Raw genomic sequence first — 11,852 nt, forward strand, 5'->3', positions numbered from 1 at the left:
GAGGCTGTCCACATCTGAAGATAACCTGATTAGCCAAATCCTCTCCTGTTACATCAGCTTACATGGAAGGCAGGACAGTAGCCTGCATATCTGAACCCATGGACTAATGACTTCTGCAAAAGAATTAGTTTTAGGGAAAACTGGTGTTTAACCTTGGCCAGCTAACCCAGAGATTTTGCTCCAGACAGCTTCAGGCAAAAGGCTGACTCCACAGAAAGCTGCAAGACAGGGACTGCAGCTCTCTTTGTGGGAGGACAAAGCAACACCAGGGCAACAACCACACAGGTTCTGACAGAGAAGTGGCAGGTTCCTCATGCTATGGCACACCCTTTTTGGGCATCTCTTCCTCTTCCAGGTTACAGCATCTCTACGTTAATGGGCCATGCTAAGTCTAACTATAGGAGAAAAGTAACTCAAATAGCCTTTGGTTTTAAAGGTGTTGCATCTTTTCTTAAGGATAATACAAGGTTAGTTCATGTTGCCTCTTGTAACACCAACTTTAGAGCCCTGAAAAAATGTAGCTAACTAATCTTCCAGCAAAAGCTCAAGCACATTCTAGTCTTCTTGTATTCTGGGGAAAATACGCACCATTAGCTCTTCAAATAGCAATGCCTTAAGGACAAGAACTCATCTAATTGTAGCATAATTATTTTATTCAGCTATCTTTCTCAGAAAGAAATTCTGTCTCCTGGACTACTGACTACTTGCATATATAGTTAACGAATGTACATAGTGTTTGGACACTACCAAATGTCTCAAAGAAGTTTATTCCGATTATTTAACATGATTTACACCGTTACTGAAGAGGCAGTAAAATGGCAAAGACTTGCAATTCACTTTTGTTGTCTTTAATATTCTTCACCTTCATCTTCTCCATCCATCGAGTCTGTGCCCACTTCTTCATAATCTTTCTCAAGTGCAGCCAAATCTTCCCGAGCCTCTGAGAACTCCCCCTCCTCCATCCCTTCTCCAACATACCAGTGAACAAAGGCACGTTTGGCATACATCAGATCAAACTTGTGGTCTAGACGAGCCCATGCCTCAGCAATGGCTGTAGTGTTGCTCAGCATGCACACCGCCCGCTGGACTTTGGCTAGGTCACCACCAGGAACCACTGTCGGTGGCTGGTAATTGATGCCAACCTACATGAAAAGCAGAAGAGACCATGAGCTTCTTTGTAGCATTTGAGCGACTATAATCAAAGAAGTCAGAAAGTAGTTGAATAAAATGCTTCACTCCTGAGAAAACAGCTCTGTAGAAGAACTTAAGCCTCCGTTTCTCAAAATACAAATCAGGTACCTACAGAACATCTTAACATCCATTAAAAAAATCATGATATAACTGATACTTGCCTTAAAACCAGTAGGGCACCAGTCCACAAACTGGATTGTGCGCTTAGTTTTGATAGCAGCAATAGCAGCATTGACATCCTTGGGGACAACATCCCCACGATACAGCATACAACAGGCCATGTACTTGCCATGGCGAGGGTCACACTTCACCATCTGATTGGATGGCTCAAAGCAAGCATTGGTTATCTCAGACACAGAGAGTTGCTCATGATAGGCTTTCTCTGCTGAAATAATTGGGGAATATGTTACCAACGGGAAGTGGATACGTGGGTAAGGCACCAAGTTAGTTTGAAATTCAGTAAGATCCACATTTAAGGCACCATCAAATCTGAGGGAAGCAGTAATAGAAGAGACTATCTGACCAATAAGGCGATTGAGATTGGTGTAGGTTGGGCGTTCAATGTCCAGATTCCTACGGCAAATGTCATAGATGGCCTCATTGTCCACCATAAAGGCACAGTCGGAATGCTCCAGAGTGGTGTGGGTAGTCAGGATGGAGTTGTATGGCTCAACAACAGCTGTTGAGACCTGTGGTGCAGGGTAGATGGCAAATTCCAATTTTGATTTTTTCCCATAGTCAACTGACAGGCGCTCCATCAGCAGAGAAGTAAAACCTGAGCCAGTGCCTCCCCCAAAGCTGTGGAAAATCAGGAAACCCTGCAAGCCAGTGCATTGATCCGACTGAAAGAGAAAATACATGTGTTAAAGCAATTGTGTAAGCATTAAGAATCCCAAAACAAGCTCAAGTCAGGCAACTCTGAATTCTGATACATACCAGCTATCCAAGCTTCAGGAAACTAATACTGAATTTCATTCATCCACTGATAATCAAGGAACTGCCCCATAAAAAGCATTGTATTCTTGGCCATTTTAAGCCCCCTGCATACGGGGGGGGGGGCAACCTCTCCACATTACTACCTCAAAACTTCCCCTATCCCCAACTCTCAGGCCAAGGCCATTAACAATGACCAAGAAAAGCAATCAAAGAACTAGAGACCATCCATCCATCCCTTATACTGATTTGACATTCTCTACCTGCACAAAAATGGAGCAATCCCCTGTCCCAGAACTATTGCTATAATCCTCCAAGAGTTGCAAGCAGGTAACTCAGTTCAGGGAAGTGATCTGTCAGCATGTATTACACTGCCACTCCAGTTTAGTCTTCTCAGATGAAGAAATTAGACTGCTTTGTTCTCAGAAAGTGCCCCATGATGCTTAGCTTGATTCCCAGGACTGACAGGGACTTCCAACAGCTTGTAAAAAGAAATTATGACCGTATTTTTCAGGTCAAACTACAGCCTGCTGCAAACTTACTTATCTTAGCTTTGGAGACAGTGGCAGCCTAGTGTTGAGAATAGTACCAGTTTTGATCTGCAAAAGGTGTACATTTCAGTAAGACTCATTTAGCATTCCGTATTAAATGGAATATATCCAGAGGTATAACGTGGATTTTTTGTGTAATAAGAATTCCTTACATTTGTGACACAGATTTGGTAAAGTACATGCTTAGCAGCCCTAAAAGGGGAACTCAAACCTTCTAAGCCGATCATGTGGCAAATTTATGAAGATGTCTAAGTACTGAGGACCCTGAAACATCCCAACTTACTGATATTTATTCCTTCTACTGTTATTATCATAAAATTAATTCAGAAATTATAACAGCAGGAAATGCAAACAAAAGTCTAAACCACAGAAGCAAACAGTCCTATTTAAACTCCCTTGCAAGAGCCCCAGCCAGAGACCAATCCTGTTCCAGCAGAGCTATGCAAATCAAAGTTTAGTCCTGGCTTTCTGAAGTTGAACATAAAGCTACAAAGTTTTGGGCACCTCATCAGCATTTTAGGCCACTTGAAAGTCTTATCTGACAGGAATAATCCAACTATTCTCAGCTGGCTAAGAATAAGAACAAATGCAGACTAAGCCCACAGATTCTCCTACTATGGAATAAATTAAAGCACAATTTATAGGCCCATGTATTTTTGATAACCTAATTTCCAAACCCTGTAAAACAGGATAAGGAAAGATGTTTAAGAGCCTTCAGCAAAGAAAAGTCTTACCAGTTTCCTGATACGCTCTAGAACTAGATCAATTATCTCCTTCCCAACTGTGTAATGACCTCGAGCATAGTTATTTGCAGCATCTTCTTTACCAGATATCAGTTGTTCAGGATGAAAGAGTTGCTTGTATGTCCCATTCCTAACTTCATCTGGGGAGACAAGATGAATATTATTTGTAAGACATTAGCTTTCCATGTAGACCAGGTTTTTCAAACTTCTAAGGGTGTCCAGAGTAAGGTACCTAAACCCTTACAGATAAAAAGCAGCTTGATTTCTACCCATCAGAAAGTGACACAATACTTAGTACAGTCTAAATGTTGAATATCTAAGAGAAATGAAGTTATTGCTTAAGAAACTGCCCATTTTTCACCTAAGGTTAAATTTTTGACCTGACAGAGCCATTTAAAAGTGGACTGTAGCAGCAGAATCATTCTTCCACAGTTTAAGATAACTTAAGGCCCACTTTGCAGATCAGCATCTGAAATACTGCTTTCCCCCCTTATTTTCCAAGCCCTCCAAGATGTTGCCTTATTGCTTCTGCAGCTGTAGGCAGTCAGAGCTTACACTGCTTGCTCGTCCCCTTTTTGTACTCTCTACCCTTGGCAGAAAGTAATGTTCAAAAAGAACAGGAGATGCTCTTGTAGAGATGTTCAGTTATTCAAATACTGAGCTGTATGCTCCAGCACGAATGGCTGTTATAAAGAAACCATGCAAGTGAACAGACGGCATCCCCCACCAGCTACAGATTTGGAGAATGATTTAGAGTTACCTCCACTAGTTATCAGAAATATGCACTTACATCTAGCAGGCTAAAGCTCTGTCCTACCACAAAGGTACAAAGACGCTCATCACAGCTTTGTCTCTGGTTTAGCTCAAACCGTTCTCAAGTTGTATGCTAATGCAGTACTGCATCCTTTAATTAAAATCAGGTGGAAAGCAAAAAGCTTTATCAACTGCAGATGAAGTTGCCTGTTTGCATATATTCTTTTTAATCTGCCAAAGAGTGAGCAAGATAAGTAGAATTCCAAGATTTAAAAATACAGTTACTATTTGAACCAATTTAGACTGAGCAGCTAGCACTGCAGTTTGCAATCCAATACTCTATAAAGTATTTCCAAGCTGCACCAAAATAAAAACAATTTGGAGAAGGCTACAATTCAAAATATGTATGTTTCTAAGACTTTCTGCACTACCACTCCAAGTTATAAAGGAAAAATATGGGTAAAAAGGAAAAATATAGAACCTAAAGAAAAATATAGCTGGTAGAGGCAACATGAGTCAAGATGGTCCTGGTGAAATAACAAAACTTGAAGAGTTAAGAGGATCAGTCATTGGCTACGAAAGTGTGTTGGAATAAAGAACTGAGTTTAGGGGACAGCTAAATCAAGCTTTCCCCTGGACATGCTATCCTTCATGTTTTTAAGTCTAACTGGGTTAGATTTTTAAAGATACTTGTGTTGAATTCCCAGACATTTTACTGCCCTATTTCTTGGTGGAAAGTTTGATGGTATTTTACCACATCCACAGAGCTGGTGTACATGTACAGCAGTCCTGCTGCTTTCACCAAGACCAGCACTGCTCTGGAAGCTCCAGAAATCCCTGGTGTGTACACATGGCAGCTACAGAGCTGCTGTATGCACAATAGATTTTTTTTTTTTCATAAACACAGGGCAGAGGGACATGCTGCATGAATGGGAAGAGTCATGCTCACCCTGCCCAGGAAACCAGATCAATAATTTTCAAATAAGCAGGGCAGGAATAAAGAAAGGTGGCTAGCCCCCAGCAAGGCACGTGATATAACCTTTGACAAAACCCTGTCTTTTTTTAGTATTACAAGGTATTTCATAAGACAGCCTTTTGCCCATCTCCCATACCACATCTGCATCATTAACAAGTGCTGGAACACTACCTTTCACCATTTGTCCCAAGACTCACCAGCCACTCACTCCCAGAGGCAAGGTGAGAGCTTTGCCACCTGCTCTCCCCTCACCTCATTTCTCAGCCTTTTCTGGTTGCTGAGAGCCACCACCTGGCCAGCAGCAGAGGAAGCAACAGCAAGAGCCATGGGGCTCAAGAAAACAGAAAGCCAGACTTGCAGCAGCTCCTGGAGAGATTAGTGTATGGCCAAGGGTGCTTTGGTTCATTTTAAAGTTATCAGTCCAGCATTCCTAACCCTTGACCTGCCCAACAGCCTTCCACTCTCTTGCAGAAGTTCATTCTACTGTATTAGCAACAGAAGGTGGTTTGGGGTGTTACAATGAAAACAAGTTACAAGAGACTCACTGTTTGGGTATACAAGAGTAGCCTAAGCCTATCCACTCACCTCCCCTTCCCAACTCCAATATATTGCAGAAAGATAAACACAGTCACTGCACAACCACAGGCAACACAGACCTCCTCTTCTATGAGCACCCCAAATCACTACTTAAGGCAAGACAGCCACAAAACCAGCTCCAGCAGAATTACTTAAGGCACACACATTGGTGAGAGCAAAACAGATTCATGACACAAGGAACAAGGGTCTTGTAAAACCAGGGAGCTCACACCAGGCTGGCAGTGTAGCCAATGCCACAGAATGTGGGATTGGTCAGTGGCTGATACATGGGATCACACCTGAACACTAAGAGCCAGTGTTGCCAGAGCTTGGGATACAACTGATTTTCAGGATAAGAATGGATTGTTATTCAAAGATAAGGCAGCAGGAAGTTGAAGTGCATGTTTCAAAGTCCCTGAATTTAGGCTAGCAATTGATACTAATTTCTGCAAGCACTATTCAAGCTACAGAGAGTAGAAGATTGTTTGGGGAAAGCACAGGAATCATTCCAATGTACAAAAAGAAATCTGCTTAATGATACATTTCACATCTTTTTAAAAGGTTCCTATTGACTGCTGTACACATTATGCCATATTGTTTCAAGAGGTTATAACTAGTTCCTTGCATAGCAAAAGCATGAGGCATGTTCAGAAGACCCATTTATTCCAGAAGCTGGCAGAATGTAGTATTTAAATTCTTTAGAGCTCCGGAGTGCGCATTTGCCAGTCTAAGTGAACGTAAAGCCAAGTACTTTCCATCACTAGGAAGGTGTAGGCAAGCTTTATGCAGTAAAAATTTAAAGCCCCAAACCATTTTGCAGGACTAGAGAAATGGATCCCTTAGTCAAAACACATGCAAGTTAAATCAAATCCTACAGCCTGTTCTACAGTCCCTTGCACAGCTCACTGTATTTACCTATTACTGCTGGTTCAAGGTCCACAAACACAGCTCGAGGTACATGTTTTCCTGCACTGGTCTCACTGAAGAATGTGTTAAAGGAATCATCACCTCCACCGATGGTTTTATCGCTTGGCATGGTACCATTGGGCTGGATGCCATGCTCCAGGCAGTAGAGCTCCCAGCATGCATTGCCGATCTGCACACCAGCTTGACCAACATGGACTGAGATGCACTCACGCTGTGTGGAGAAAAAAATTGGATCACTCAGCAGAAACAACAGTTTCTTTGTTTAGAAAACATTTAGCACACACAGCTTGAACTTCCACACTGCAAAGCTATTAAAACATTGGCCTTATTGTCTTGGTGTTAGGGGCATTTGGCACAAAATACAGCAGAACACAAAAGCCTCTTTCAGTCATCATCTACCTCCACCTAGAAAGACCCTTTTGGGCATTGTCATTTTTACAAACTCATTCCTCCTTGTTGTTCCTATCCTCAACCAGATAGGAAGAGTTTGATCAACTCTTCCAAATCCTTCAGCCAACTCCCCTCTTCATAACACACACAGAATATTTAGAAAAAGTGATGACTACATCTGTCACTGGCCTAAATGTCCAGAAAAACTTCACCCCAGAACTCCAGCCCCAGGAGCCACATAAGCACAGCCACCAGAGGGAGCAAAGCCTTCTGCAAGATCCAGGGCCATTTTGTTTAATATGCATAAAATCATAAAAAAATACTCTCCTGATCACTTCAGGAAACTTTGCCATTCTGTAAGAAAGTCTTTGCTTAACAAAACCCTTAGTATCACTTCATAAATATGGAACACCAGGCCTCACATCACACTGCTGTACGCAAAATACTAAACTCCTTAACTCTAGACAAAACCCTACCTCATTTCAGCTATGTACAAAACAGTTCATGTCAGCAAAAGGATCTATTCATACCGATTTATGGATTCCCAAGTTGCCTTTGATGTCCAGAGCAAAAACCCAGCTTCCTTAATATTTCAGCACAGGGTTTTGAATATTAAAAGCCAAACCACAATGGAACCACCTCCAAACTCCTGGCTCATCTGTGGCATTTTATATTTCACTTCTAGTTTTAAGTGACAGAGTTAAACACATTCTAGAAGAGCCTACATATAGTACAGTTTTGAATAACAGTCACATTTAACTATGTTCAGACCCTATGACTGGACAGTACAATTAATCTGTCCCCCGAAATTCCAGGATAAGCAGGACCTGGAACTGCCTAGTCCACATCAATAGTCAATGCAGGAAAGCAGGAGCACAGTCCTTTCAATTTCCTTGGGAATCCCAAGAAATTAACATCTATATTTGCCAAAAAACCCATCACCTGTTCTCAACCACAGCACTGAACAGCTGAGAATTGATTTCTTCAGCTCCCCATTCAAGCTGTGCATGTGTGTATATATATACACACACACAGCTTCCAGAATAGCAATCCACATCCTCTCTGCAACCACCCTTACTCAAAGCTGCTGCCACACTACTCCATCACTCTCCAGGCCAAAGCACTGGGCTTGGCAAGGTACTGCAATGGTAGAGGACAGCTAACCTATACAGAGCAGCAGGAAAAGCAGCTTCAGAATACAGCCCAACAAGGCTGCATTGTGGCTGAGAAGCCAGGCCATGGTAATGAATCCACACCATCCTTTCAGGAAAGCAGGAGGACAGCCTGCAACGCTCTTCTACAGTGAGAAGAGAAAAAGTAGAAATATACCACCACTTCAGTCTGGATCCTCACCTGTATTGAGATCCTACCAGTGATCCAAGCTTTGTTAGTGAAGGTCCTAAGCAGCTGGGGAAGGTCACTGAAAGGAAGTGTCTAGGGACCTGCATGCCCAAGCAAGGTAAATGCATGGAAAACATCAGACCATATTTGAGCTTTCCAGCATCAAATGAACTAGCACCACTACTTCAAACTACACAAAGCAACAACAACCATTCATGTTCCAAAGAGAAAATTTAAGTCTTTGAAAGAACAACTCAGGCAACACAGCCACAGACCAGGTCCTACAGGTGCCACATTAAAAGCCTGGCATGTTTAGTTTGACAAAGCACAAAGTTCAGCACTTGAGGCAAAAGTAACTCTCTGCATCAGTACAAAGAAGCAATTCACTGAGAAGCAGCCCTGCTGAAAAGATCCTGGGAGTTACCACAGAAACCATCCTGAATGCTCAACAGGGCATTCTCATCCTCAATAAGGCAAACAATGTGCCAGGCTACAAAAGGAGACACATGGCCCCAAGAAGCCTTCCCTCTGCTCTGCCAGAGGATTCAGGTCAGATATTAGGAGGATGCTGGGAGACTTGCACTGGGTGTTAGGAAAAGCCTCACCAACAGAGTGGTGCAACCCTGGAACTGGTCAGAGAGGTGGGAAGGGATCTCCATCCTTAGAGGTTTGCAAAACTTGGCAAGACAAAGTCAGTCACAAAAACCTGGCCTGGTGCTACTGTTAGCCCAGCTTTGAGAGGTCTCTTTCAGCTGCTTTCCTACAACTCTACCAAGTACTGTTAAGTAGTATGTGGCTATTTAATGAAACACAAATCTTTGTCAGACACTAAGAGACTCTGCCCATTTTGCTCTCCATAGCCTTTTCACAGCAGAAGTCTGACAGTACCAAGAATACTGAAGAACAGAACAAAATCTGAGCTTTGAAAGTATAATCTCCAAGTTGTAAAGACAGGCAGAGAACTGTCACACTCATTACAATTCTGGGCCTTGACACATCACTGATGGACATTTCATAGTTGATAAGGTTAAATATGTACTACAGACAATACTGTTAAAGTGCTGTATTCAAGCCACAAGTCAGGACACAGAATCCTTAAGCAATTAACACTAAAAGCTCTCCTACACTTACATACACTATTTGCAAGCACAGAACCAGTTTCAGTGAAAAATCCCAGAGAATTTTCCCAGCCCAGCCTGAACCTCTCCAGCCTCTATTACCCCCATCTCCTTTTGCATATGATGCACTCCAGGTTAAGAGCACTAGCTTGTCTTCTGTAACTGCCCTTTCAGTAGTTGTAGACTGCTACTAGATAGCCCCCTTGCTGTACTCTTTGCCAGGCTGAAGAAGCCCAGCTCTGTCCATCTGGACTTGTGGATCATGCTCTAGCCCCACCCCCAGTATTTCAGGTAGTACCTTCTGTGTGAAGTTGATGGAAAGCAGAGTTTAATGTGAATGGCTGTATCAGCTCAGACCAAGCTCAACAAGGTACCATAATAAGGAACATGGCTTCCCAAGAATGAAGCTCAAGGGAAGCCACACCCTTTGCAGAGGTGAGGGACTGCATTCACATTCTTGATTTGGCTTAATTTAAAAAAATGTGACCATAAACAGCCCCCCATGGAAGGGTAAGCAAAAGATAAGGACATCAACACACCCCTCCAATATTCTCCTAACTCCTAGCCATTTTCAGTTCAACAAGTATTTCTGATGCATTCACAACCCTACAGAAGCAGTCTGCTACATTGTTTAAATCCATGTAACCTTCTGACATCAACAATCTCTTTCCAAAGAGATCTACAGGGCAAACGCCCACATGGAGAAGGACCCTCATGCTTGTCCCAGAGACTCCAACTGACAGCTCCCACTTGTGCTGCACAGCTCAGCAGCTGAACTCTGTCCTCTTTATGTTGTCCCAGCCCTTTTATCATACCTTTCGGATAGCCCTTCAAGGCTGACTCCTAACTTATAAGGTCATTCCACCTCAGCTTTATTACCCAGCCAGTCTCACAAAGCCCTTCAGGAGATCTCCCCCTCAGCCTGTCCCTGGCCTCCCCAAACCACCTCACACCACAGCTGGCACCCGACTCCAGCGCGGCAAGGACCGGCGAGAAGCAGCAAGCTGCGCCTCCAGAAACACCCAGTGCCAGGGCCGCCTCTGCCCTCCAGGCCACGCACACCCCAAGGACGTTTCCCCACCCCCCATTTTCATATTCAACAGGTACCCGTGAGAGCACCCCAGAGCTCAGCCCCCCTCACCGCCGTGTGCGGGCTGGACGCCCCGCCACGTCCCGCTCCGGTGCCCAGGGAGAGGCGGGCCCCGGGGGCTGACCGCGCCCGGGGGCGGAGAGGCGGCCCCAGGCCGGGCCACGGCTCCCCACTGCTGCGGAGGGCCCGGAGTCCCCTCTGAGGGAACCGTCACCTCAGAGCCGGCCGGGGACTGAGGGTCCCGCCGCTACCGGAGAGAGCCGCCCCGCCGCGGGCCGCCATGTTCTCGGAGGAGCCGCCACCATTTTGAGACGAGGCCGCGCAGCGGGCCACGGCACCGCCAAGGCCCATCAGGGCGGCCCGAGGCCCGCCGGCGACCACGGTCCGGCGCAGGGCCCGCCCGCCCCTCCCTCCCTGCAGCCCGCCCTTCCTCCTCCTCCTCCGCCGCCGCCGCCGCCTCCGCGGGCCGGGGTGGACCCGTGCCTCCCGCCGCGCACGGGCGGGGCCGCCCCGCCCCCCCTGCACCGCCTCAGCGTGCGGAGCGGCGCCGGGAGCCCCTCCACTCCGGGAGCCCCTCCACTCCGGGAGCCCCTCCACTCCGGGAGCCCCTCCACTCCGGGAGCCCCGCTCACCATGGCTCGGGCCGGCAGCGAGCAGCGCTGGGAGCAGCAGACGCGCAACGGGTCTGGGCAGCACCTCGGGAGCGGCCGCCCTTCCCGGGGCCACCTTATATAGGGAGAGGGGCGGTGCGCTTGGCTCCCCGCGCCTTGTTCATTGGCTATGCCTCACTCGGAGGCGTAACCCCCGCGCGGCGCTATTGGGTGCCTGTGCGTCGAGACCGTACGCTCTCCCAATCGGAGCCGGGCGGCGGCCGCATAGAATGCGACTGGCTGTGCGCCATTGGATGGCAGGTATGAATTTTACCTTCCTGCGCTAGCTATTGGTTAATTCGTAACCAGGGGCGGGGAAGAGGCGGGGCTTAGTCTTCCCGCCAACGGAGGCCAGCGCCTCCCTCCTCAGACAGCGCTCGCCGGCTCCGCCGCGGGTCTCGCTGGTCCCTCGGGCGGGCGGCGCGGCCCGGGGGGGGGCGATCGCTGTCCCCGGAGCCAGGGCCGTGCGCGGAGGAGAGGGGAGAGCAGCTTTGCCCACCCGAGGGGCCCGGGCCTGCTGTTGGCTGCGGGCAGGCCGCGTGGTCAGCGCTCGCCCTGGCGGGACAGGCCTGAGGCAGGCAGAGGGGCTCAGCACCGGGGGGCCCTGGCCGGG

The 11,852-nt window shown here is 46.5% G+C and overlaps 1 protein-coding gene across 1 annotated transcript; it reads right to left on the reverse strand.

The window, feature by feature from the left end:
* Positions 1 to 727: 727 nt before the first annotated feature.
* Positions 728 to 11,273, reverse strand: LOC104036022 (tubulin alpha-1C chain). Its single transcript, XM_075722280.1, has 5 exons — positions 11,222 to 11,273; positions 6,639 to 6,861; positions 3,410 to 3,558; positions 1,353 to 2,033; positions 728 to 1,142 (listed from the first exon to the last, which is right to left on the reverse strand). The coding sequence occupies exons 1-5, from the start codon at positions 11,222 to 11,224 to the stop codon at positions 849 to 851; spliced, it is 1,350 nt and encodes a 449-aa protein (XP_075578395.1). The 5' UTR covers positions 11,225 to 11,273; the 3' UTR covers positions 728 to 848.
* Positions 11,274 to 11,852: the final 579 nt, after the last annotated feature.

The sequence above is a fragment of the Pelecanus crispus genome, chromosome 17 (genome assembly GCF_030463565.1).
Source record: "Pelecanus crispus isolate bPelCri1 chromosome 17, bPelCri1.pri, whole genome shotgun sequence".
Lineage (NCBI taxonomy): Eukaryota > Metazoa > Chordata > Aves > Pelecaniformes > Pelecanidae > Pelecanus > Pelecanus crispus.

What these genes read in the sequence shown, in the direction of transcription:
- LOC104036022 (XM_075722280.1), bottom strand. An exon ending in CCTTGAACCAGCAGTAATAG is followed by an intron (nt 3,559 to 6,638) that starts GTAAATACAGTG and finishes TTGTCTCCCCAG; the next exon opens with ATGAAGTTAGGAATGGGACA. An exon ending in GGTGCCCTACTGGTTTTAAG is followed by an intron (nt 1,143 to 1,352) that starts GCAAGTATCAGT and finishes CTTTTCATGTAG; the next exon opens with GTTGGCATCAATTACCAGCC.